Genomic DNA, 25,845 nt, shown 5'->3' with positions numbered 1-25,845 from the left:
GCAGTGTATCCAAGTGGAAGGCTGTGGCTGTAAAAGGGATTTCTTTAAGCCACCAGGTTGGTTGATGGATGCTGATGGATCCAGTCTAAGCTCTTATGAGCTGACTAGAGGATCAGGATACCTTATGGATTCAATCTAGGGACTCCGGTTCCGGTTGGAGACCATATCCACAGTTTAGGGATTTCGATTCCGGCTGCCAGGATTGTATCATCATACCAAGGACTACTTAAGGAAGAAACCCAGGTTGGGACAATTTGGTCACCTGGCTACAGACTTTTCAAACCTCAACCAGCTTCCTAAATCCGGCACTATTCCTTTCTCGGTGGGTGCCCGCCAAAAGCGGGGTGCTGCTGGATTGGAGTAAATAGCCCTGGAACCTCTGAGGCATGGACATTCTAAATCCCTGGTGAGCCAGCGGAAGGGTGAGACTCTGTTGCCTGTTACATTTGTGTTTTGCTGGTTATGTGTTATGTGCCGTTAATTGTTTGGGGATCCAATAAAGTCTAATTATTGTGATTCCCTCACCCTGTGTTGTCTGAGTAGTGTTCCGCCCACGGTTAAGGAGGCCGGCGTTCAGTTGGGATGAGCCCTGAGCCACGCTGTCTTTCTAAAGGCGGCAGGTTTTAGTGGACGAGAGCACCCACTGAGCCCCGTGTCTCCGCAATCATCACTTCCCCTTGTGTCCTTAAATACCCACATTTTTCCTGGTTGTTTGCTGGTGATAGAGTTATATTCCTATACAGGCCTTGGAAGCAAGCAGTCGGCTTGTGATCATCTTGGAGATAAGTTATTCATTCACTCCCCCTGTTTCTAATGCCTGTGTCTTCTTTAAAGCTTAGTTGGGTTGACTAAGTGCTCATCTCATCCATTCCTTACCTAGCACCCAGTTCAGGGTCAGCCAGGGCAAGGTATCCTGCTCGGCGCATAGGTGTGGAACCTATCTAGGGTGGTCAAGGGAACCAGCTGTAGGTTTGGTCAGGGGTCACCATCTCCCCCCTTCACTAAGCACAGGGTTTCCCTTCCTTTTCCAGTCTGTGTACTCGTGGTACTTCACCATAACTAGCATGACACAGTATTGATAGAAAAAAGCAGAGTCCTCAGTTACCTTTTAATGGCTACCTTAAAAGATGGTAATACATAGCACGCTTTAAGACTACTCAGGTCTCTTCATCAGGCTCAGTATGACACAAAATCCAAAGAGTCACATATTTATACACAACAGGACATACAGTATAGATGGAAATTTGTGGACTGAAGTGGTAACATAGGCAGTTATTTGGCATATAGGGTTTCGAGATGTCGAAAGTTCGTCCAACCACATCTATAGACAAAGGCTCATCGCCCATTGGGACATTATTTTGCATCTATAGTACCTATCCTACCTAATGTGATATCGTAATGCATTACTAATGTATCTAAGGAAAATTCTGAAAGTTATCACCTATCCAAAGGATAACACAGATCGATGGGGTCCGGTCCGATCACTTGGACTCTCATATATCAGTAGACCAGGATTCTGAAAGCCCTGTTTATATGGAATGGCTGGAGATAGAGTACAGAACTCAGCTTTTTCTTCCAAAGTCCTATAGAAAGTAAAAGGGAGCGTTGGCGCGCAGGTGACCTTTTCGAAGTAGAACAGTATAGAATCGACCCACCTATCTGAAAGTTAACACTGAATGTTTGAAGAGGTGGTGATAACACTTTCCTGTACGTTGTCTGGAAATCCGATAGTAGAATTTCTTTTTCTACTTATATATTTTTATCACTAGTCAAAGTTCTAAACTCTTACTTCTTTTATGTTGGGGCTTCAAGGAAGAATAACGTATCTTATCAGTATACGCCCGTCACATTCCAGGGAGCATCCGACCATTAGCTGAAAGGATTGGTAGTAAAAAAAAAAAAAAGCTAGACGAGAGAACCGTATAGTCCTAGACGTCGAGAAACCAGATCTTGCCCACCCTGTTTTGATCCATCTTTTGATTAACAAATCGTACCGACATCTTGCTTTATTTATCAGTGTAATAAATGGAGACGTGACGATTGGGTTGATTCCAAAAATTGTCGTCAAGCGTTTTTTCACAGCCGTTCGAACCCCATGTAGAAGTTTTTCCCAAGATGGACATTTATCACCTATTTCTAGGATAGGTAAACGTCAGAGGTATCCAAGCCTCAAGTTGTCGGAACACCAAGTAGCTAGTAAAGGGCTAACTAAATCAAAGCTCGAAACATGTAAATGGATATGTTTTTATTAAAGAGCGAATACAACAGTATCAGTGGCCATGTTCGTTCACTACGAAATACTTTTATGCATTTCTATACAACTGGGGAGACGAGCAGTTACCAGACACCCAGTATAAAGGCAAGTCACAACTTGCTTTGGTACCTTTCCAACTCTCACTCGAAGGCTTAATGTGCCCAATATCGTAGAGGCAAATAACAGTGCTCTAACAAAAAGTATCTACGAGTCTAAAGTTACGAAATGATCCCACTCAGAAAAGTCAACACATACTAGCTACAGAGAAACCAAACAAAACCCAAATAACGGCAAATAAAATGGTCAGATACTGGCTCGTTGTACACATTACGGCAGAGTCCTACACCCCCCACACCCCCCAAAAAACGCAACCAAAGTATTCACAAACTTACAACTATTAACTTGCTAAGGACTAACGTCTAATCACTTAAAGAGGTACTGTCAGCTCAGTTCAGATTGCAGATTCAGACACTGCCCAACGGTTTCTCTGGTGTCTGGGATCAACAAAGGCAGTCGACCTGGTATGTGCCGATTCAAGAGTTAATCTCGGCTAGTCTGCTTGCTACTTTAATCACATGTTCTGGGGAGGTTCTTCTCCCCTCCTATTTATGCTGGTGGAATCCTTCTACCCATGCCAGCTATAGTTTATTCTGTGTTGTTCTGTCAGGTGTGGTGTCCCAGACCCTGGTGAAAGTTGTACTTTCCTCTTGCCCATTGGAGCGGTTGTGGAGTTTACCCCTGTTTTGTACTTCCTTCCTGCTCTTGTTTTTCCTCCTGAATCTCTTATTGTCTTAACCTTTGTGCATACTGTGTCACAGAGTACTGGTTTTCACTTGTCTGTCTTTTTCATTACACTCCTGTCCCCTCCCTGGGGAGGTGGAATCAGATTAGGACTGGCCAGGAGCAGGGTCAGGAAGGAGACTCAGGCCTCTCCACCATTAGGAGTATCCCTCAGGTTAGGCATAGCATAGGGCCCCCTTGCTTGAGGGTTACCTTAGGAGCACCGACTCACCCACTATCCCTTAGCCTTTACACTAACTGAAGTTTTTATAGAATCTTCTCTGAGGTCATAACTTTCACCCCCCCTCCAATCAGTTTTGCAGTCTCTGACACTGATAAGTCTCCTAGATTAGCTGACGATCTACGATTGGCAACATCTGGGAGGGAAAGAGGGATGAAAGCACATGCCTTAAGAGAAGACCTGGAAAAAATGGCCAGTTGGCTGCAAAGCAGAGATTTCACATAGTACGCTCTCAGAGAAACAAATGTCTGCAATGCAAAAGCGAATAAAACGGAATAATTAGAGAAAGTCAGGGATAATTTGCAAGTGACGGGTTTAAAGGGGTTGTCCAATAAACCATATTTATCATACTTGTGTGATCACTGGGGTTCCTGCTGCAGAGACCCATACTGATACTGACAACGGGGACCCCAAAGTGCTATAGCAAGCATGTGTAACCACCACTCCTATATACAGTAGACTTGGAAGTAGTCGGACATGCTGACTTCTGCTCTATTCACACAGGGGGACTTTAGTACCTTACATCTGCAAGAGGACAGATAATATAATCGTATTTTCCGGGATACAAGACGCACTTTTTTCCCCCAAAACTGGGGGTAGAATGTGGGTGCGTCTTACCATCCGGATATGGCTTACCGGGGTGGTGGTGGTGGTGTAGGGTCATAGGAGGCACGGTCGGCAATACTGAGGGCTGGGAGGAGCAGAGGAGCGATTCACAAGTGTCACAGGATGGTGTCTCGGCGGCAGGTGGATTGATCTGACTGAGGGCTCCATGGAATCGCCTGTGGCTGATGCAATTGACTTCAAGAAAATGGCCACGGGGTCCTATCTGCACACGCGGTGCCTCTGCGGCCATTTTCTTGAAGTCCATCTCGTCAATCACGGGCCATTCAACAGAGTCTACAGTCAGATCAATGGCTCCCGCCGCTGAGACACCCTGTCCTGTGACCCTCCTGAGTCGTTCCACTGTAGTGACAACCCAGCAACCGCAGCTCACCGACAGATCAATGCCGCCTATTTCTGCCATCGCCTGACATCTCTTAACATAAATCTTAAGCAACATCCCCTCTGATTTCTATGGGGCCATTTTGGTATTGTATCAATTTTGCGTTGCAAGCAATGGGCAACTCAGCCTAGTTCTAAAGGGTTTTGGGCTTACCACGGATGATATCCTCAAGCAGGCCTTAACTCTACAATTAAACCTTCTATCTAGCTCCTGATCGCCACCCATTCAGTCCATATGTACAAGGCAGCATGAAGAGGTTCGGTAAAAGTGGCAGTGAACGTGTGTAGGTGTTTAACCGGATCGCAAAGCTCGTAAAAGGCCAATTTTCCGGCCTGATAATCTAGATAAATCACTAATCTCTGACTGGAAAACTTGAAGGGCAATTGGATAATCTTCCCGTCATGCATCACTGAATAATGATGCTTCTTTAACTTGGACCTTGATAAACACCAGGACTTTTCGTTGTTCCCAATGTACGACTGCTCCCCTTTTCTACCTATACTAGGGTAACACACCCCAATCATCCAGTACCCCGATTTGCTAACTTCTACTTCCCAGTAATGACGGCCTAATGAGAAGGTTCTGGTGCTCAAAACCTGACAGTCCTCAAACCTCTTGGGGGATTCTGGATGTTTTTGATTACTCAAATAACGAGCTGTTTTCAGGTCGCTTGAGATGCACACGTCTCTGGCGACTGTGTCGATATCTAACAGGAGGTCTGAAACCTCCACAATGTGGAGACCTTTCTTGAAGTGAGCCATTATATCTGCCATCCCAGTATGTAATGTCATGGAGATTAAATTTTTATCCAGATCAGCCACATATTCCGATGATTTACTGTCTTTTCTTTGGTCGTCAGCAACTGCAGGTAAGTCAAATCTCTGTAATTCACATTCTTGGAGGAGAGCTAATGGATCGGCCAAGAGACATAGCTCCTCAATCTGGGAAATATCTCTGGACAACTCCTCCTTCTGCGATTCGAGCTGCTGGATAAGCTCAGACAATGAGGTTTCCACATGGTCCATCTGTCTGGAGATCTCACCTAGAACTTTGTGTTCTAGATCTATAAGAAGTTTCCCAATGTCTCTAAACAGTGAGTTAACTTTCTCCGATTCTCGGGAAACCTTCTTTTTCACTTTCTGCCTTTCAACTTCTAGGTTTTGCACTTGTTTCTCAGTCTCGACTCGCTTTGAGGTCAAGTTCTCCAGGATATTTCGGAGTTTCATTTTCTTCTTTTCCGATGCTTCATCTATTGGTTCTACCTGGTGACCTTTGTGTTTTCCGATTAGGCAGCAGGTTACGCAGATACAGGTGGAGTCTTCGGTGCAGTAGTACTCCAGCATCTTCTTATGGGTAGAGCATTTTCTATTCTCCAGACTGGTGGTGGGTTCCACTAAGACGTGATCATCAGACTTGCTGTGTCTTTTTAAGTGCTTGTCGCATAATGAAGCTTCACACTGTAGGCAGGTTTTAACGGCAGATACAGAAGACTCACAGTAAGTGCACAAAGTGCCACAAGTTTCCTCAACTTCTTGCTTAGACTGGAAACTCTGAGCTATGTTACGGAGTGCTATGGTTTTGTGCAGTGCTGGACGTTTCGGAAACTCGGTTCTGCAATCGGGGCAGGAATAAACCCCAGATGCCTCCTGAGTAAGCAGCACACGGTCAATACAGACCCAGCAGAAGTTGTGGCCACATCTTAGGGTGACTGGATCTGTATAGATGCTGAGGCAGATGGAGCAGTTCAATTCTTCTCGCAGATCAGCAAATGGCATTGTCAACACAGCTGGAAGGCACTGGGGCTTGACCAGGTGTCACCAAAACGTAGGAGTCTTCTCAATGCACTTTACGTTAAAGGTTCTGTAGGATGTGTCCAAGATTGCTTACACGACCAATGACGCAGGACTTGACAGCTCTTCCACCAGGCTGTACTCATTCAGTTACGGGAGTAACCAGACCTGAAATAACAATTCATGATTAAATTTCGTTTGCTAACGACAAGACATTAAAAACCTAACAACAATTTCGATGTCACCCTTACTGGTTTATTAAACTTTGTAATATGTGCTCTTTGAAATTCCAGATCATTTTTACCTCCCCCTTGTTAGCAAAGTCTTCTGCTCCAAGTTAGCAACTCCTGAAAATGGTGGGTCACACGACGAGATATGTTCAACAATGTCCATCGCAACACACTGCGCAAGAAATAGTTTTATCTGTACTTTCGATTGAACTAATGGATTTTCTCCGATTTTCTGGACTCTATTACTTTGTTTTACGTGTAATGACTTGTTCATGAGCAACTTCCATGTTAGCAAATTAGTTTTTGGTTATTCAGGACCCGCGGAAGTGCAGATAAAATTAATCGATTATCTTACGCCCAGAAAGTAAGGCATATGCAGTGTGTTTCGATGGCGGGTGTTGATGGGTGTGTTGGCGTCACAGTGCTCCATCTACATCTCATCCATTCTCAAGACTGGTGCAGGTGAATGCTTTGCTATCGAAATTGCCGTAAAACATCTAAAGAAGATACATTATAAAGGCAAATTGACCAAAAAGTTTCGTAGGACTCTCTTCTGATTAGTAGACCCGGCCTGATACACACATGACATCACACTTCCTAGTGCTAACAGTTAGGAGAAGGTTCACATTGTGGTGGTTGGGTAGCCACTAATTAGCGGCATTGCCTACAAAACGTTTTTATTAACCCAACCCATTAGTTAGTTCATTTTATTTCTCTAAAGATTATACTTAATTTGTTTGAACAGGAAAACTTGTTGACTGTTGGTGGTCCGACTGCTTTAGATTCACACTGATCGGCGGAACGGGAACATTTATTCCTATGCGTGTGTGACCGGCGCTCCATTCATTTCCAATGTGGCTGTTGAGATAAAGGTTCCCCAATCTGACGATCGGTCTGCATCCAAGTGGTGGGACACCCACTGATCAGCAAGTTGTTTGACCAGACAAACAAGACAGTCTCCTACAGTCATGTGTGAATGGTTTAGAAAGCCCAATACTCAATTCTAACATTACAATGATGCTATACATTGACCTTATGAAACATAAGTACTAGTGATGAGCGGGCACTACCATGCTCAGGTGCTCAGTATTGGTAACTAGTGATGAGCGGGCACTACCATGCTCGGGTGCTCAGTACTGGTAACTAGCGATGAGCGGGCACTACCATGCTCGGGTGCTCAGTACTGGTAACTAGTGATGATCGGGCACTACTATACTCAGGTGCTCTGTACTCGTAACTAGTGATGAGCGGGCACTACCATGCTCGGGTGCTTGGTACTTGAAATAAGCTGGTCAAATGCTCGGACAGGCTCAATTTGAGTACTGAGTATACTGGAAGTCAATGACACACTGAAGCAATTTTCCGGAATTTGTGCTATCCGTTTCTTTTTCTTCGCCACCCTTCTTCCGAGAGCCATAACTTGTGTTTATGTTTCTGTCAATCTTGCCATATAAAGGCTTGTTTTTTGCAGAACGGGTTGTACATTTAAATTAAGCCATGAGTTTTACCATATAGTATACTGGAAAACGGCAAAAAAATTCCAAATGCGGAAAAATTTTAAAAAAAACAAAACGATTGTTTTTGAGATATTTTAGTCACCGTGTACACTACATGGTAAAACTGATGAGTCAGTGTGATGCCTGAGGTCGGTGCGAGTTTGTAGCCACCAAACATGTATAGGTTTACTTTTATCTAAGGGGGTTAAAAATATCAGAAGTTTATCCAAAAAAAGTGGCACTTTTTTTTTGAGCCATTTTCCATGACCCGTAGCATTCATTTTTCGGGGTCTATGACTCAGTAACGGCCTATTTTTTAAGGCTCGAGCTGACGTTTTTAAGGGTACCATTTTTGTGCAGATGCTACGTTTTCATCACCTGTTATCGCATTTTGCGCAAAATTTGCGACAACCAAAAAGCATAATTTTGGCGTTTAGAATTTTTTTGCCGCTACGCCGTTTACCGATCAGATTAATTGATTTAATATTTTGAGCGCGGTGATACCAAATATATGTATACTTTTTTTTTAACCCTTTAATTTTTAATGGGGGGTAATTTTAGTTTGTTGTTTTTTTATTTTTCAATTTTTTTTTTTTTATTTTACCACTTCCCCTAGGGGACTATAAGAATCAGCAGTCTGATCGTTCATTCTTTTCTCCCGATCAGAGCAGCACCGCTCAGATCAGGAGAAATGATCATCTTTTGTAACCTGCAGTACTCGGCTGCTGGTTACAGGACCTGACTCATGTGAACTACAGAAGTCATAATATGACCCTGAGATAACCATGACAACCACTGGATCCACATGATCACATCCCATGACTTCCGGTGGCGAGCGGTGAGTAAATCTTTACCGCGATCGCCATTAAAATGCCGCTGTCACATTTCGACAGAGGCATTTAAGGGGTTAACAGGTACGGGTGGATAACAATTCCACTGGTGCCTGCAAGGCACACATGTCAGCTGTATAAATCAGCTGACATGTGCGCAGATCCCCTCCCGACATCAAGAAGTTTATTAACCCTTCAGGTACTTCACAGGAACTAAAGCCATGTGTAATTAAAAAAAAAAAAAATATATAATTTTACCTAAAAATGTTGCTCTACCCCAATTTATTCACTTTTAGAAGAAATAACACAACAAAAAGGGGCCTCAAAACTTGTTCCACAGTTTCTCCTAAGCACGCTGATACCCCACATGTGGTCAAAAACCTCTGTTTGTACAAATGGGAGGAGCCAGAACAGAAGGAGCAATATTTGAATACTGGAACACAAATTTGTCTGAAATAGATTGCGGGCACCATGTAGCATTTGTAGGGCCCCTAAACAGCAGAAACCCCCCACAAGTGACACCATTTTGGAAAACTAGACCCCTCAAGGAATTTATCTAGAGTGTAACCTCTTAACACTAGAACTACTGGACTCGTGACACCTATATAGAAATACATGGTGCAAAGTAGTCAAAATGACTACCTAAGTAGTTCTAGTGTTAAATGCCACAGACAGCGGCATTTAGGAGGTTAGGAATAGGGAGGGGTAATCGCTTCTGATGACCATTGGCCCCTGTTTTAACTCTATAGTGGGATACCAATGAGTTCCCATGGCAGTCAAGGACCAAAAATTAGAAGAGGGACTCTGATACATCCTGTATTAGACATAAAGGAGGGACTCGTACACAATTTGTTAAAATTCTTAGGTAGTGGGACTCCAAGACTCATAAAGCCTATGCACTAAGTGCAAGGGCTGTCAAAACTTAGGAGGTACTGCAATACACCCTGTCAGACATGTAGAGGTGGGCCTCAGAAAAGATTTTTTTTTTCCCCATTTTTAAAGGGGCGAGCCTCCTAGACTGGTAAAGCCTATACGCTAAGTGCAAGGGCACCACCTCGTCTTCTACTGACGTCCTCCTGACTTGTTGACTTAACATGACTTGTTGGCAACCGTGTCTCATCATCTACCTCTGCCAGTCCCCATCGTCGTCTTCTTCTGACCGTGGCGGCTCAAATATTTGGGCATCACTACACACAATCTCCTCATGTCCCTCTTGAAACATGCAGGGTGAGAGGCCAGAATCAATAAATGGAAATGTAAAAAGCTCCTCGGAGTGTCTGAGTGTGGGATCACTTGTATCTCCTGGCCCACGGCCTCTGCTTCCGTTTTTGACTGGCTTAATTACCAAGCATTAGAGCATTTTAGTGCTCACTCATCACTAGTTATGAGTAATGAGCACCCGAGCATGGTAGTGCCCGCTCATCACTAGTTACCAGTAGTGAGCACCCGAGCATGGTAGTGCTCACTCATCACTAGTTACGAGTACTGAGCACCTGAGCATGGTAGTGCTCACTCATCACTAGTGAGCTGTAGTTTTTATTGAAATTATATTGAGGTACATATGACTCTTTGATTGCTGATGTATAACACAGCCGGCAGCACGGGTGTCACACGGACCGCACACTGATATGATCCGTGTGACATGTAACGGAGAAAACACAGGTCACATAAAAATAAAGAATTTTTACACTTACTTACAGTGCCTTGCGAAAGTATTCGGCCCCCTTGAATTTTTTAACCTTTTCCCACATTTCAGGCTTCAAACATGAAGATAAAAATATTTATGTTCCGGTGAAGAATCTACAAGTGGACACAATTGTGAATTTGAAGGAAATTAATTGCTTATTTTAAATTTTTGTAAAAAATAAAAAATTGAAAATTGGGGCGTGCAATATTATTCATCCCCTTTACTTTCAGTGCAGCAAACTCACTCCTTGATTGAGGATCTCTGAATGATCCAATGTTGTCCTAAATGACTGATGATGATAAATATAAGCCCCTGTGTGTAATGAAGTCTCCGTATAAATGCACCTACTCTGTGATAGTCTCAGTGTTCTGTGTAAAGCGCAGAGAGCATCATGAAGACCAAGGAACACAACAGACAGGTCCGTGATACTGTTGTGGAGAAGTTTAAAGCCGGATTTGGTTACAAAAAGATTTCCACAACTTTAAACATCCCAAGAAGCACTGTGCAAGCGATCATATTGAAATGGAAGGAGCATCATACCACTGCAAATCTACCAAGACCCGGCCGTCCATCCAAACTATCACCTCACACAAGGAGAAGACTGATCAGAGATGCAGCCAAGAGGCCCATGATCACTCTGGATGAACTGCAGAGATCTACAGCTGAGGTGGGAGAGTCTGTCCATAGCACAACAATCAGTCGTACACTGCACAAATCTGGCCTTTATGGAAGAGTGGCAAGAAGAAAGCCATTTCTCAAAGATATCCATAAAAAGTGTTGTTTAAAGTTTGCCACAAGCCCACAAGCGACCTGGAGACACCAAACATGTGAAAGAAGGTGCTCTGCTCAGGAGGAAACCAAAATCAAACTATTTGGGCACAATGCCAAACGATATGTTTGGCATAAAAGCAACACAGCTCATCACCCTGAACACACCATCCCCACTGTGAAACATGGTGGTGGCAGCATCATGGTTTGGGCCTGCTTTTCTTCAGCAGGGACAGGGAAGATGGTTAAAATTGATGGGAAGATAGATGGAGCCAAATACAGGACCATTCTTGAAGAAAACCTGTTGGAGTCTGCAAAAGACCTGAGACTGGGACGGAGATTTGTCTTTCAAAAAGACAATGATCCCAAACATAAAGCAAAATCTACAATGGAATGGTTCACAAATAAACTTATCCAGGTGTTAGAATGGCCAAGTCCAGATCTGAACCCAATCGAGAATCTGTGGAAAGAGCTGAAAACTGCTGTTCACAAACGCCTCCATCCAACCTCACTCAGCTCCAGCTGTTTACAAAGGAAGAATGGGCGAGAATTTCAGCCTCTCCATGTGCAAAACTGATAGACACATACCCCAAGAGACTTGTACTGTAATCGCAGCAAAAGGGGCGCTACAAAGTATTAACTTACAGGGGATGAATAATATTGCACGCCCCAATTTTCAGTTTATTTTTTTTACAAAAATTTAAAATAAGCAATACATTTCGTTCATCTTCACAATTGTGTCCCACTTGTTGTTGATTCTTCACCAGAACATTAAAATTTGTATCTTTATGTTTGAATCCTGAAATGTGGGAAAAGGTTGAAAAATTCAAGGGGGCTGAATACTTTCGCAAGGCACTGTACCTGTCTCCTCCGCTGCTGCCTCTGCTGTTGCTTCCAGGCCTGCTCATTAAGTTCATGCCTGCTCCCTGCACTCAGCGCGGACCGAGAAGTAACAGCAGTGCTGGAGACAGGTAAGTATACAAGGTCATGCTATCCGGATGTCACACAGATAGCACATGGAACACATGCACACACATACACATTCACCACGGATCATGCAGAATGTTCATATTTTGCACGGATGTGTGAAGGAGGCCTTACCTGGCGAGGCCTGGACTCCACCTTTGAAGTGGTCCTAATGTATCTGGCACATTAGCAGCAGATGAGAATTGAAACAGTTTTTTAAGCTGCATGTATCCTGGCTAACAATCTCCCAGCAGGTTACATAATTCTCTGACATTGTTTTCCTACCTTTCCAAGCTCTTCTGTATCCACACAAGGCGTGCACATATCAGTAAGTTTCAGTTTCCAGTGTACATTCCTTGAAAACTACAGTTCCCGTCACTCCTTTCCCTCTCCTCTGTGCTCACACATGCCCTCTTCTGGTTACTGACAGGATGACGATCCGTACAAGCAGTACCCAGAAAGCAGGTCAGTAGAAGCTAAGAAATATCATGTAGCAGGGTCCCATGACCGCATCAGCGTCCTCTTAACGGGGCAGAATTGGTTAAGTAACAGAAAGTCAGACATCTTCTTAACCACCATGAATTTGGCCAGGGTTAGTCAGTGCTGGACAACTTCTAAGTTGTAAGACAGCATCAGTCGATCAGCCTTGGAGACTTTGCGCCACACAAAAGAATCTTAAGCGTCCCTCACTTTGTAACTAGTTTGAATGACTTTACAGGAAAAAAATATTAGGAATTATTCTTTCCTATATAATGACTTGTATGTAAGGGAAAATTTCAAAGAAGAAAAAAAAACAAAAACCTCCTCCACCCCTTAATAGCCGACCCTTCTCTCACCACATTTCTCTGTTGGATAAGACTAGAGTAGATGATATAGTTTAGGGGAAAGTACAGCTACCCACCGGTAAATGTAATGTTAACATTTGACTGCCTTATCTGGGCCTGTGGTGTGTAAAATGGTCAGACACATTCTGTGTAATTGATGAAGGAGCTGGGGCTCTGAACCTCACAAAGCCTATGCGGACAATGGAAGAACCGTAAAAAATTACAAGGAAGAAAGACTCCGATACACCCTCTATTACACAAAGACATTCTGTTATAAATTGCTAGGTAGGGGGACACCAAGACTCATAAAGCTTATGCACTAAGTGCAAGGGCTGCCAAAAAGTAGAAGGAGGTACTGCAATACACTATGTTACACATGTAGAGGTGGGCTTCAGAAAACCTTCCCCCCCATTTTTAAGGAGAGAGCCTCCTAGACTGGTAAAGCCTATACGCCAAGTACAAGGGCTGAAAAACATTTACCCCTGGGGGGGTATTCATTCCTATATATCAGAGACTTTTAGAGGTAGGCCTCATACACAATCTGGTAAAATTAAAAGCGAAGGTCACATGATGACCCTCTATAAATTAGGAGCGAGGGTGGCATGATGAGCCTCTGAAAATTTGCAGAGGGCGGCCCGATAACCATGTAAAAATATGAAGCAATGGCCACATGAAGTCCCTCCACTGCCCAGCGTCATGGTCTTGTAGGGTGTTCACGCCGATGTACTCACGGTTGCAGCACCTCATGTATTTCTCTGGCTCCTGCTCCACACCCCGCTACGGCCCCCAGGGTCTGCACACATTGCGCAGGTCTCCTATCTATACACTTAGGACACGCGTCCATGCACTCCCCGCTTTTTAAACTAGTAGGCGTGTACTCCGAAAGTGTCCCCAGCCTATGGCTGGGAGGCACAGGCTAGGTAAAGCACCCGCTCCTGTAGGGAGGTGCCTGAGCAACTTCTGTATCTATTATCATGCTAGTGTGTTGTCAGGTCCCTATGACCTTGTATTCACCTGAACCAGAACCTATTCTGCCTGAACGTGTCTTGTCTGCACCTGAACCCACCCTGTCTGTGATCCTGATGCTATCCTGCCTGATACTCCGTGTCCCCTGGTGTCAGCTACTGCAGTCCTGGGACTGCCCTGGACTGGTACTTGATGTCTACTGGCAGCCAAGTCCAACCTCACTATCTGAGGCCCTGGTGAATACCCAGTAGGCACTTACTCATGCCCCTCCAGAGAAAGCCCGGCCTGTGATGCAGTGGGTCCACACCCAAGCGTGTTACAGATATGGTGCATGAGGTGACACTGATGGAACTAGGGCCAAAAGATCCCCAGTGCCGGTAGCATATGTGCCATCCCAAGGTCCGTATCAGTCCCAGCCCCCACAAGGTTCACCCAGTGTGCCATCAGTGAAATATAGTGTTCCTGGCCACAAGCACTTGGCCACATGTCGGTTGTTAAGTGGACCTTCCCAGTAACTGCACTGGTTAGGGCATAGATGAAATGGGACACGTGTTTGTGTAAGGCAGGGACAGCAGGGAAAAATAGTGGTGGCTGGGGACAGAGTACTGAAGAACGTGCGCCACCATGAGGTTCAGAAATCCTCAGCATCCACAAGCTTAAACAGGAAAATTTCCAGGCCAAGTAGTCTGGAAACGTGCCCATTTAGTGTTTTGACCTGTGGGTGGCTGGGTATTTATGTTTGTGTTCCAAGGCCTAGGGTAAGGACAGATGAACGTTGCGCTGGGATAAAGAATCGGACGTGGTTGCTGATGTTGCTTGCCAATATGCAATGACAGATGCAGGGAGTCAGGCAATCGTGTGGGTATTCAAAGAAAACCACAGCCACACCATGATTTACCAGATACAAATATAGATAATAAACATAATAATATGTATAAGATCCTGGATGGGGACTGAGGATAAGTCGCAATTAATTACCAAAACAAGAGAGAGCAATACGACCGACATCCAAAGTGCAAAAAGTGAGATCTTTATTGAGGGTAGGTGCAGGGCGGCACAGTACAAGTGAAGCCACAGACAACAAGCACTGACCATGTACAACCAGTGTATGACAAGTATTAATACATCTATATACAGATCACATAACTCCAATCCCTAGTACACATGGGAGACCCTTGATTATGTACCACAATTTTGGAGATTTTAAAAGATTATTTACCAGAGTGGATTATAACATCCCAAAGGAGGGGGAGATAGCCATTATATCCCTCAGGGTGTTCATTTGAGTACAAAGTATCTCAGATATGTATATTATCAAGTATATTATGTGCTTAACATATATTAATGTCAATCAAAAGCTGACATACTAGGTGTCAAAGAACTAAGCTAGAGGGATATATAGAGAGAGATGTCACAGATTTAATAATATCCCCAAAAAGAGGAAAAATTTCCCCACATCTCCCAACCATCAAAAAATGTCCACCTGATACCAGTATGTTGGTATTTCACAAGGGAATCCCAAAGTGTACAAAGAAATGGTGTGATCATTACAGTATGCACAGTCTAAGTAAATCTCACTTTATAGCAGCTGCGGTTGGCCTCATTAATAGACTGTGATCATAGTTAACATAAGTTGTACATGACCATATCATACCAATAGAGAAAGGTCCACACCTCTATGTACGCTGCAAAAAAGGGGACTTGTTCTATATCTTCATAGTGTGGGTCCGCTATTATAGCTCAGGTGCCTATCTATAGAGGGACCATACCCCAATCGTGGCGCACATATGGTAAACACTATACCTGAAAATTGGTGGTCAGTGGGTGTTGTCCGCGTCCTTCCCGACGGCCGTTTCGGCGAGAAGCCTTCGTCAGGGGGCGTGTACAAAGTGAGGGGACACGTGGTTTAAAAAAGATGCGTCAACCAATTACAGCCGAATACTAGTTTGGTGACGTAAGCAGTAACCCGGACAACGGAGGACGCTCGCCGCCGGCCTCGCATACTTCCCGTCCGACGCTTCCGGTCACATGACCGCCACGTGTGCGCATCACGCGGCCGTCATGCGAGCGGACGTCACACGAGGAAGACAGCGCGGCAGCCTGGAGACGCCCACCGCTCCCAGGGCGCCTGCGCACAGATTCGCCACTATACCACATATTATACGTAGGCAGCACCAATTTAGGGAAATTTGTATATACGGGACAAGAATACTGTGTGTATATAAGAGGGGGGAAAAAAATATACCCAATATACGTATATGACAGGGATGCATAAGTAGGGTAAAGTGCTATATATAGTGTGTATATATGGTTCATCTAATATAGCCAAAACATGTGTATACCATATTCAATAGATACTTCACATATATAATGGCAAAACTCCGGACCACTGCAGACATTGGTATACCATATAGGAAAAACATGACACTTAATGACCATATTCAATAAATATACAAAAATGTTATATGGCCGAGGGATCGACACAAAAGCATGCGACACGATGCAATCCCGTCGTCCCAATAAAGGACTGCGGGATATGGAAATTCCATGATTTTATATAAAGATCAATATATCAAAGAAAGGTAATTATAACATCATATAAAATAGGATGTCACCATATCACATTATGTCGATCCCCCACATACAACCATCGACTGTAATTGCTTTATACATATCACGGAACTCAATGTCACCATATAATAAATATTTCTCTATCATCATGAAGTGGGTACATTCCATGAAGAGTTGGGACCGCAACAATCCTCAGGAACATCTGGATATGTTGATATTGTGTGTTGACACTGTTATATTTTACAGAGCATTATATTTCGTGGACGCCACGGGTGCTTCCATGATTATATGACGTAATTGCATCCTATGGGAATGCATGTAGGGGATTATTTTTCGTTGCGTGATGGCACTCTGTTGTTTTTTCATGATGTCATGTCCTGTATGGTATCGAGTTTTAAAACTCTGATGCAATGGTCTTGCATGATATCGTGAAAATTGCCATGTTTATGGTTCATGATTATGGAGCATTGTATTTATTGGATGCTATGGTTACCGTTTATTTATTATATGGTGACATTGAGTTCCGTGATATGTATAAAGCAATTACAGTCGATGGTTGTATGTGGGGGATCGACATAATGTGATATGGTGACATCCTATTTTATATGATGTTATAATTACCTTTCTTTGATATATTGATCTTTATATAAAATCATGGAATTTCCATATCCCGCAGTCCTTTATTGGGACGACGGGATTGCATCGTGTCGCATGCTTTTGTGTCGATCCCTCGGCCATATAACATTTTTGTATATTTATTGAATATGGTCATTAAGTGTCATGTTTTTCCTATATGGTATACCAATGTCTGCAGTGGTCCGGAGTTTTGCCATTATATATGTGAAGTATCTATTGAATATGGTATACACGTTTTGGCTATATTAGATGAACCATATATACACACTATATATAGCACTTTACCCTACTTATGCATCCCTGTCATATACGTATATTGGGTATATTTTTTTCCCCCCTCTTATATACACACAGTATTCTTGTCCCGTATATACAAATTTCCCTAAATTGGTGCTGCCTACGTATAATATGTGGTATAGTGGCGAATCTGTGCGCAGGCGCCCTGGGAGCGGTGGGCGTCTCCAGGCTGCCGCGCTGTCTTCCTCGTGTGACGTCCGCTCGCATGACGGCCGCGTGATGCGCACACGTGGCGGTCATGTGACCGGAAGCGTCGGACGGGAAGTATGCGAGGCCGGCGGCGAGCGTCCTCCGTTGTCCGGGTTACTGCTTACGTCACCAAACTAGTATTCGGCTGTAATTGGTTGACGCATCTTTTTTAAACCACGTGTCCCCTCACTTTGTACACGCCCCCTGACGAAGGCTTCTCGCCGAAACGGCCGTCGGGAAGGACGCGGACAACACCCACTGACCACCAATTTTCAGGTATAGTGTTTACCATATGTGCGCCACGATTGGGGTATGGTCCCTCTATAGATAGGCACCTGAGCTATAATAGCGGACCCACACTATGAAGATATAGAACAAGTCCCCTTTTTTGCAGCGTACATAGAGGTGTGGACCTTTCTCTATTGGTATGATATGGTCATGTACAACTTATGTTAACTATGATCACAGTCTATTAATGAGGCCAACCGCAGCTGCTATAAAGTGAGATTTACTTAGACTGTGCATACTGTAATGATCACACCATTCCTTTGTACACTTTGGGATTCCCTTGTGAAATACCAACATACTGGTATCAGGTGGACATTTTTTGATGGTTGGGAGATGTGGGGAAATTTTTCCTCTTTTTGGGGATATTATTAAATCTGTGACATCTCTCTCTATATATCCCTCTAGCTTAGTTCTTTGACACCTAGTATGTCAGCTTTTGATTGACATTAATATATGTTAAGCACATAATATACTTGATAATATACATATCTGAGATACTTTGTACTCAAATGAACACCCTGAGGGATATAATGGCTATCTCCCCCTCCTTTGGGATGTTATAATCCACTCTGGTAAATAATCTTTTAAAATCTCCAAAATTGTGGTACATAATCAAGGGTCTCCCATGTGTACTAGGGATTGGAGTTATGTGATCTGTATATAGATGTATTAATACTTGTCATACACTGGTTGTACATGGTCAGTGCTTGTTGTCTGTGGCTTCACTTGTACTGTGCCGCCCTGCACCTACCCTCAATAAAGATCTCACTTTTTGCACTTTGGATGTCGGTCGTATTGCTCTCTCTTGTTTTGGTAATCGTGTGGGTATTGCCCAGCATGTAGCATAGGGGGAAGAGGCATTGGCGTCACCCATGCACATGGATTGTGGACCCAGGCGTTCGGTCCACTTAGTCAGATGGTTTGATAACGTACCTGAGTATGTTGGTGGTGGGCAGGGTGCTAATGTTCAAGCCCCTGCTGATCTTGATATGGCACAGGTTGCAAATGACCGTTGTTTTCTCATCCACACTTTCTTTCAAAAAGCGACAGACTGGGGAACACCTAACCCACCCCTGGCCTGGGAACTTGCCGCGCAAAGGTGCTCTGGGGAACAGTTGCCTGCTTTCTCCCTCTGGCTGCCTCACTGCCTCTTCCTGCCTGTTGCGTGCTACGGATCCCTCGCCATCTCCACTGCCGTCTCCGCATTGCGCTTTTCCAGGTTGGATCAGTGACTTCATCGTCCACCACCTCATCTTCTACTTCTGCACTCTGGTCCTACTAACTTGTTGACTTAACATGACATCTTGGCAACTGTGTCTCATCATCACCTACCTCTGCCAGTCCCCATCGTCATCTTCTGACCATGGCTGCTCATATATTTGGGCATCACTACACACAATCTCCTCATGTCGCTCTTGAAACGTGCAGGACGATAGGCCAGGATCAATAAATGGAAATGTTTAAAGCTCCTCAGAGTGTCTGAGTGTGGGATCACTTGTATCACCTAGCCCTTGGCCTTCGCCTCTGCTTGCGTTTTTGAGTGGCTTTATTACTGAGGACTAGAGCATTTTAGTGCTCACTCATCACTAGTTGTGAGCTGCAGTTTTTATTGAAACTATATTGGGGTGAATATGACTTTTTGATTGCTCCGATTGCTGATGTATAACACAGCCGTCAGCACGGGTGTCACACACTGATGTAATCCATGTGATATGTAACGGAGAAAACACAGGTCACATAAAAATTAAGAATTTTAATACTTATCTGTCTTCGGCCTTTGCTTCCAGGCCCGCTCATTAAGCTCATGCATATTCACTGCACTCATCGCGGACACAGAAGTAACAGCACTTACCTGGCGAGTCCTGGACTCCACCTTTGAAGTGATGATGTATCTGGCACAATAGCAACAGATCTAGAGGGTTTGGTCTGATCCTTAACAGTTTTAGATGCACTTATCCTGGCTAACAATCCCCCAGCAAGTTACGGACTCCTCTGACATTGTTTTCCTACCTTTCCCAGCTCTTCTCTGTATCCACACAAGGCGTGTACATATCAGTAAGTTTCAGTTTCCAGTGTGCATTCCCTGAAAACTACAGTTCCCATCATTCCTTTCCCTCTCCTCTGTGCCCACACCTGCCTTCTTCTGGTTACTGACAGGACGACAATCAGTGCCCAGAAGGCAGAATCTGTAGATGCTAAGGCTGCTTTCACACATCAGTTTTTTGCAATCAGGCACAATCCGGTTTGTGCCTGATGCAACGGATCCGTCTCCGATTGTGTAAAAACTGATGCGACGGATCCGGTAAAAAAAGGATCCGTTTTTTTATGCTGAGAGAGAGACCCCATCATCACCGCCACTATCGCCCCCATCATCACCGCACAAACACCGGCACTATCGTCCCCATCATCACCGCACAAACACCGGCACTATCGCCCCCATCATCACCGCACAAACACCGGCACTATCGCCCCCATCATCACCGCACACACACCGGCACTACCGCCCCCATCATCACCGCACAAACACCGGCACTATCGCCCCCATCATCACCGCACAAACACCGGCACTATCGCCCCCATCATCACCGCACACACACTGGCACTATCGCCCCCATCATCACCACACACACACCGGCACTATCGCCCCCATCATCACCGCACAAACACCGGCACTACCGCCCCCATCATCACCGCACAAACACCGGCACTATCGCCCCCATCATCACCGCACAAACACCGGCACTATCGCCCCCATCATCACCGCACAAACACCGGCACTACCGCCCCCATCATCACCGCACAAACACCGGCACTATCGCCCCCATCATCACCGCACAAACACCGGCACTATCGCCCCCATCATCACCGCACAAACACCGGCACTATCGCCCCCATCATCACCGCACAAACACCGGCACTATCGCCCCCATCATCACCGCACAAACACCGGCACTATCGCCCCCATCATCACCGCACAAACACCGGCACTATCGTCCCCATCATCACCGCACAAACACCGGCACTATCGTCCCCATCATCACCGCACAAACACCGGCACTATCGCCCCCCATCATCACCGTACACGCAGGCACTACCGCACGCATCATCACCGCACACGCAGGCACTACCGCCCCCATCATCTCCGCACACCCCTGCACTACCGCCCCCATAATCACCGCACACGCTGGCACTACCGCACGCATCATCTCCGCACACCCCAGCACTACCGCACACGCAGTCACTACCGCACGGATCATCAGCGCACACGCAGGCACTACCGCACACATCATCTCCACACACCCCTGCACTACCGCACGCATCATCACCGCACAGCCCTGCACTACCGCACACATCATCACAGCACACGCAGGCACTACCGCACACATCATCACCGCACACACCCGGCACTACCTCAGTGACGTCACCGCTGGCAGCGCAATTCACTTCATTTGCTGCGTGGAGGTGATAGAGAACGGTCGTGTTCTATGGCCGCTCCTGTCAGCTTCATGTATCAGAGCTGAAAGTGTTGTGGGACCTCTGTGGATCACATCGGACCTGCAGGGGAATTTTAATAAAATGGTGAAAGAGGGTGTTTTTTTTGTCTTTTATTCCAAATAAAGGTTTTTTTCGGGTGTGTTTATTTACTTTCACTTACAGGTTAATCATTGGGGGTGCCTCATAGACGCCTGCCATGATTAACCCCTTATTACCCAGATTGCCACCGCACCAAGGCAATTCGGGATGAGCCGGGTAGAGTCCCGGGACTGTCGCATCTAATAAATGCGGCAATTCCTTGCGGCTGCTGGCTGATATTGTTAGGGTGGGGGCTCCCCATAACGTGGAGCTCCCCATGCTGAGAATACCAGCCTTCAGCCGTGTGGCTTTATCTTGGCTGGTTTCAAAATTGGGGGGGACCGCACGCCGTTTTTTTTTAATTATTTATTTATTTTTTTACTGCAAGAAATAGACCCGCCCACCGGCAGCTGTGATTGGTTGCAGTGAGACAGCTGTCACTCAGCATGGGGGCGTGTTTGCCTGCAACCAATCATAGGCGCCAGCGTGCAGGGGAAGCAGTGAATACAAGATTTAATAATGGGCAGCCAGCATTTTCAAATCAGGAGAAGCCTCCAGAGCTGTGTAACAGCCGTGCAGCGCCGCGCCCGCGATCGGTGAGAGTGTGAGTGATTTTCTAACAATCAATGAATTTATATCACTTCTGGGCATGTTCAGAAGAAAAAACCGGATACAGTACATGCTTCCGGCGTTTGATGCATGCCACTGGATTCGGCGTGCATAGACTTTCATTATGCACCATGCCGCACAGCTACGCATGCGGCGCCATGTATTTTTTTTTTGCCGCAGGCAAAAAACGTTCCTCTCTGCATCCAGTGCGGCCGCCGGCGTGATTATTTTTGCCGCAACCAACAAAAAACGGATCAAACGCAAGTACATGCGGCACAACCCGGCGCTAATAAAAGTATGAGGAAAAACCGCACCCGGCGGCAAAAAAAAACCGGATGCATTATTTCTGCAAGGCGCCGGATTGTGCCTGATTGCAAAAAACTGATGTGTGAAAGCAGCCTAACAAATGTCATGTAGGAAGATCATGTGACCGCATCAGTGCCCTCCTAAACGGAGGTTTATAAAGTACCAGAAAGTAATATGTCTTCTTTCCCACCATGAATTTGGCCAGGGTTGGTCAGTGCTGGACAACTTATAAGTTGTAAAAGACAGCATCAATCGACCAGCTTTGTAGACTTTGCTCCACACATAAAAGTATCTTAAGCGTCCCTCACCCTGTAACTAGTTTACCCGCTTTCCTACCTTTCAGCACTTTTAGTTAGCATTTAACCCACCATATACCGGGAACACCCCACAAGACCTTCCGTATACCGGGAACACCCCACAAGACCTGCCATATACCGAGAAAACCCCACAAGACCTTCCGTATACCGGGAACACCCCACAAGACCTTCCGTATACCGAGAAAACCCCACAAGACCTGCCATATACCGGGAACACCCCACAAGACCTTCCGTATACCGGGAACACCCCACAAGACCTGCCATATACCGAGAAAACCCCACAAGACCTTCCGTATACCGGGAACACCCCACAAGACCTTCCGTATACCGAGAAAACCCCACAAGACCTGCCATATACCGGGAACACCCCACAAGACCTTCCGTATACCGGGAACACCCCACAAGACCTGCCATATACCGAGAAAACCCCACAAGACCTTCCGTATACCGGGAACACCCCACAAGACCTTCCGTATACCGGGAACACCCCACAAGACCTTCCGTATACCGGGAACACCCCACAAGACCTGCCGTATACCGGGAACACCCTACAAGACCTTCCGTATACCGGGAACACCCCACAAGACCTTCCGTATACCGGGAACACCCCACAAGACCTTCCGTATACCGGGAACACCCCACAAGACCTTCCGTATACCGGGAACACCCCACAAGACCTTCCGTATACCGGGAACACCCCACAAGACCTTCCGTATACCGGGAACACCCCACAAGACCTGCCGTATACCGGGAACACCCCACAAGACCTTCCGTATACTGGGAACACCCCACAAGACCTTCCGTATACCGGGAACACCCCACAAGACCTGCTACATACTGGAAACAACCCACAAGGCCCTCCGTATACCAGAAATACCCGACAAGACCTGCCTCATACCGGGAACACCCCACAAGACCCGCCATATACTGGGAATGCCCTACAAGACCCTCCATATCCAGGGAACACCCTACAAGACCCGCAGTATACCATGAACACCTCATAAGAATCTCCATATACCGGGAACGCCCCACAAGACCCTCCATATCCAGGGAACACCCTACAAGACCCGCAGTATACCATGAACACCTCGTAAGAATCTCCATATACCGGGAACGCCCCACAAGACCCTCCATATCCAGGGAACACCCTACAAGACCCGCAGTATACCATAAACACCTCATAAGACCCTCCGTATACCTGGAACGCCCCACAAGACCCTCCATATCCAGGGAACACCCTACAAGACCTGCAGTATACCATAAACACCTCATAAGAACCTCCATATACCGGGAACGCCCCACAAGACCCTCCATATCCAGGGAACACCCTACAAGACCCGCAGTATACCATAAACACCTCATAAGACCCTCCGTATACCGGGAACGCCCCACAAGACCCTCCATATCCAGGGAACACCCTACAAGACCCGCAGTATACCATAAACACCTCATAAGACCCTCAGTATACCTGGAACGCCCCACAAGACCCTCCATATCCAGGGAACACCCTACAAGACCCGCAGTATACCATAAACACCTCATAAGAACCTCCATATACCGGGAACACCCTACAAGACCCATCGTGTACTGGAAACCTCCTACAAAACCCTCCATATATCGGGAGCAGTCCCACAATACCCACTGTATACCAGGAACACCCCACGATACCCACTGTTTACTGGGAAAATCCCTTGAGACCCACTGTATACTGAGAACACCCCACAAGATCTTCTGTATACCAGGAAAGTGTCCCATGAAACTCGTCATATACCGGGAATATTCTATGAGACCTGCCGTAGACTGGGAACACCCCACTTCCAGACCACCTTTACATAGACTTCAAAAATCTGTGTGATCCTACTCCTACATATGATCATGTAGCTGCGGGAGAGGGAATATGGCTGTCAGAGACAGCTGAGGTCTCAATGAAGAAGACAGCGACAGTTAATTACCGTCTCTGCCTTCTCCATCGCTGTGTATGCAGTAACAGGAAAAAAATCGTCACCGTCACTTCAAATCACCCGACGTAACACGAAAAAAGACGCAAAAATCACTTAAAACCGAATACAAAAAGGATACTTGTACAAGAAATACCCCGAAAATGTGCCCTGTCAGGGGACCCCGCCACCTCACACGACCAGGACGTCTCGTGTCAGTTATCTGCGCACTCCTGACAGGAGTCTCTGTATTTATACCCCGGCAGCAGGAGGCAACCAATCAGATTACAGCTCTCATTTCTAAAGCTGGTGTCACACATAACGACGACGACAACGACGTCGCTGCTACGTCACCATTTTCTGTGACGTTGCAGCGACGTCCCGTCGCTGTCGCTGTGTGTGACATCCAGCAACGACCTGGCCCCTGCTGTGAGGTCGCCGGTCGTTGCTGAATGTCCAGCTTCATTTTTTGGTCGTCACTCTCCCGCTGTGACACACACATCGCTGTGTGTGACAGCGAGAGAGCGACGAAATGAAGCGAGCAGGAGCCGGCACTGGCAGCTGCGGTAAGCTGTAACCAGCGTAAACATCGGGTAACCAAGGGAAGACCTTTCCCTGGTTACCCGATGTTTACGCTGGTTACCAGCCTCCGCTCTTGCTGCCAGCGCCGGCTCCTGCACTGTGACATGTGGCTGCAGTATGCATCGGGTAATTAACCCGATGCATACTGTAGCAAGGAGAGCAAGGAGCCAGCGCTAAGCAGTGCGCGCGGCTCCCTGCTCTCTGAACTGTGACATGTAGCTGCAGCACACATCGGGTTAATTAACCCGATGTGTGCTGCAGGAGAGCAAGGAGCCAGCGCTAAGCGCGGCTCCCTGCTCTCTGCACATGTAGCACAGCGACGTTATGATCGCTGCTTCTGCTGTGTTTGACAGCTAAGCAGCGATCATAACAGCGACTTACAAGGTCGCTGTTACGTCACCGAAAATGGTGACGTAACAGCGACGTCGTTGTCGCTGTCGTTTAGTGTGACACCAGCTTAGACCTGTGGAAAACCGAAAGCAGCTTACTTATTGGTCGCTAAGGGCGATTGTGCCACTTCTTCTCTGCAGTTCCCGCCAGTCGCTAGGTGAGAAATGGCGCCAAGTACCACAAAGTAAGTGAGAGACTCGGTAATCACGTGACTACAGTGAGCGCGGATGATTATTACCTCAGGCTACGGAGCTCGGGGAGATCGATGTTGACGCAGCCGCAGACGTTACCGCTCCGCGTCACGCTTTTCCT

The 25,845-nt window shown here is 46.0% G+C and overlaps 1 protein-coding gene across 5 annotated transcripts; it reads right to left on the bottom strand.

Annotated features, from left to right (window-relative positions):
* Positions 1-1,448: 1,448 nt before the first annotated feature.
* Positions 1,449-25,833, bottom strand: LOC142286873 (E3 ubiquitin/ISG15 ligase TRIM25-like). 5 transcript variants are annotated; one of them, XM_075333403.1, is made up of 2 exons: positions 25,772-25,833; positions 1,449-6,239 (listed from the first exon to the last, which is right to left on the bottom strand). In XM_075333403.1, the coding sequence occupies exon 2, from the start codon at positions 6,054-6,056 to the stop codon at positions 4,485-4,487; it is 1,572 nt and encodes a 523-aa protein (XP_075189518.1). In that variant the 5' UTR covers positions 6,057-6,239; positions 25,772-25,833; the 3' UTR covers positions 1,449-4,484. The 5 variants fall into 5 exon arrangements, with proteins under 5 accessions (XP_075189518.1, XP_075189517.1, XP_075189519.1 ...); XM_075333402.1 differs by lacking the exon at positions 25,772-25,833 and adding an exon at positions 25,632-25,712; XM_075333404.1 differs by lacking the exon at positions 25,772-25,833 and adding an exon at positions 21,231-21,342.
* Positions 25,834-25,845: the final 12 nt, after the last annotated feature.

This window comes from Anomaloglossus baeobatrachus, unplaced genomic scaffold (assembly GCF_048569485.1).
Source record: "Anomaloglossus baeobatrachus isolate aAnoBae1 unplaced genomic scaffold, aAnoBae1.hap1 Scaffold_699, whole genome shotgun sequence".
Lineage (NCBI taxonomy): Eukaryota > Metazoa > Chordata > Amphibia > Anura > Aromobatidae > Anomaloglossus > Anomaloglossus baeobatrachus.
Note: the sequence above shows the minus strand (reverse complement) of the source record. Positions and strands in the feature narration are given on the sequence as shown.

Excerpts from the sequence above, each read along its gene's own strand:
- LOC142286873 (XM_075333403.1), bottom strand. The coding sequence starts at position 6,056 with ATGCCATTTGCTGATCTGCGAGAAGAATTGAACTGCTCCATCTGCCTC.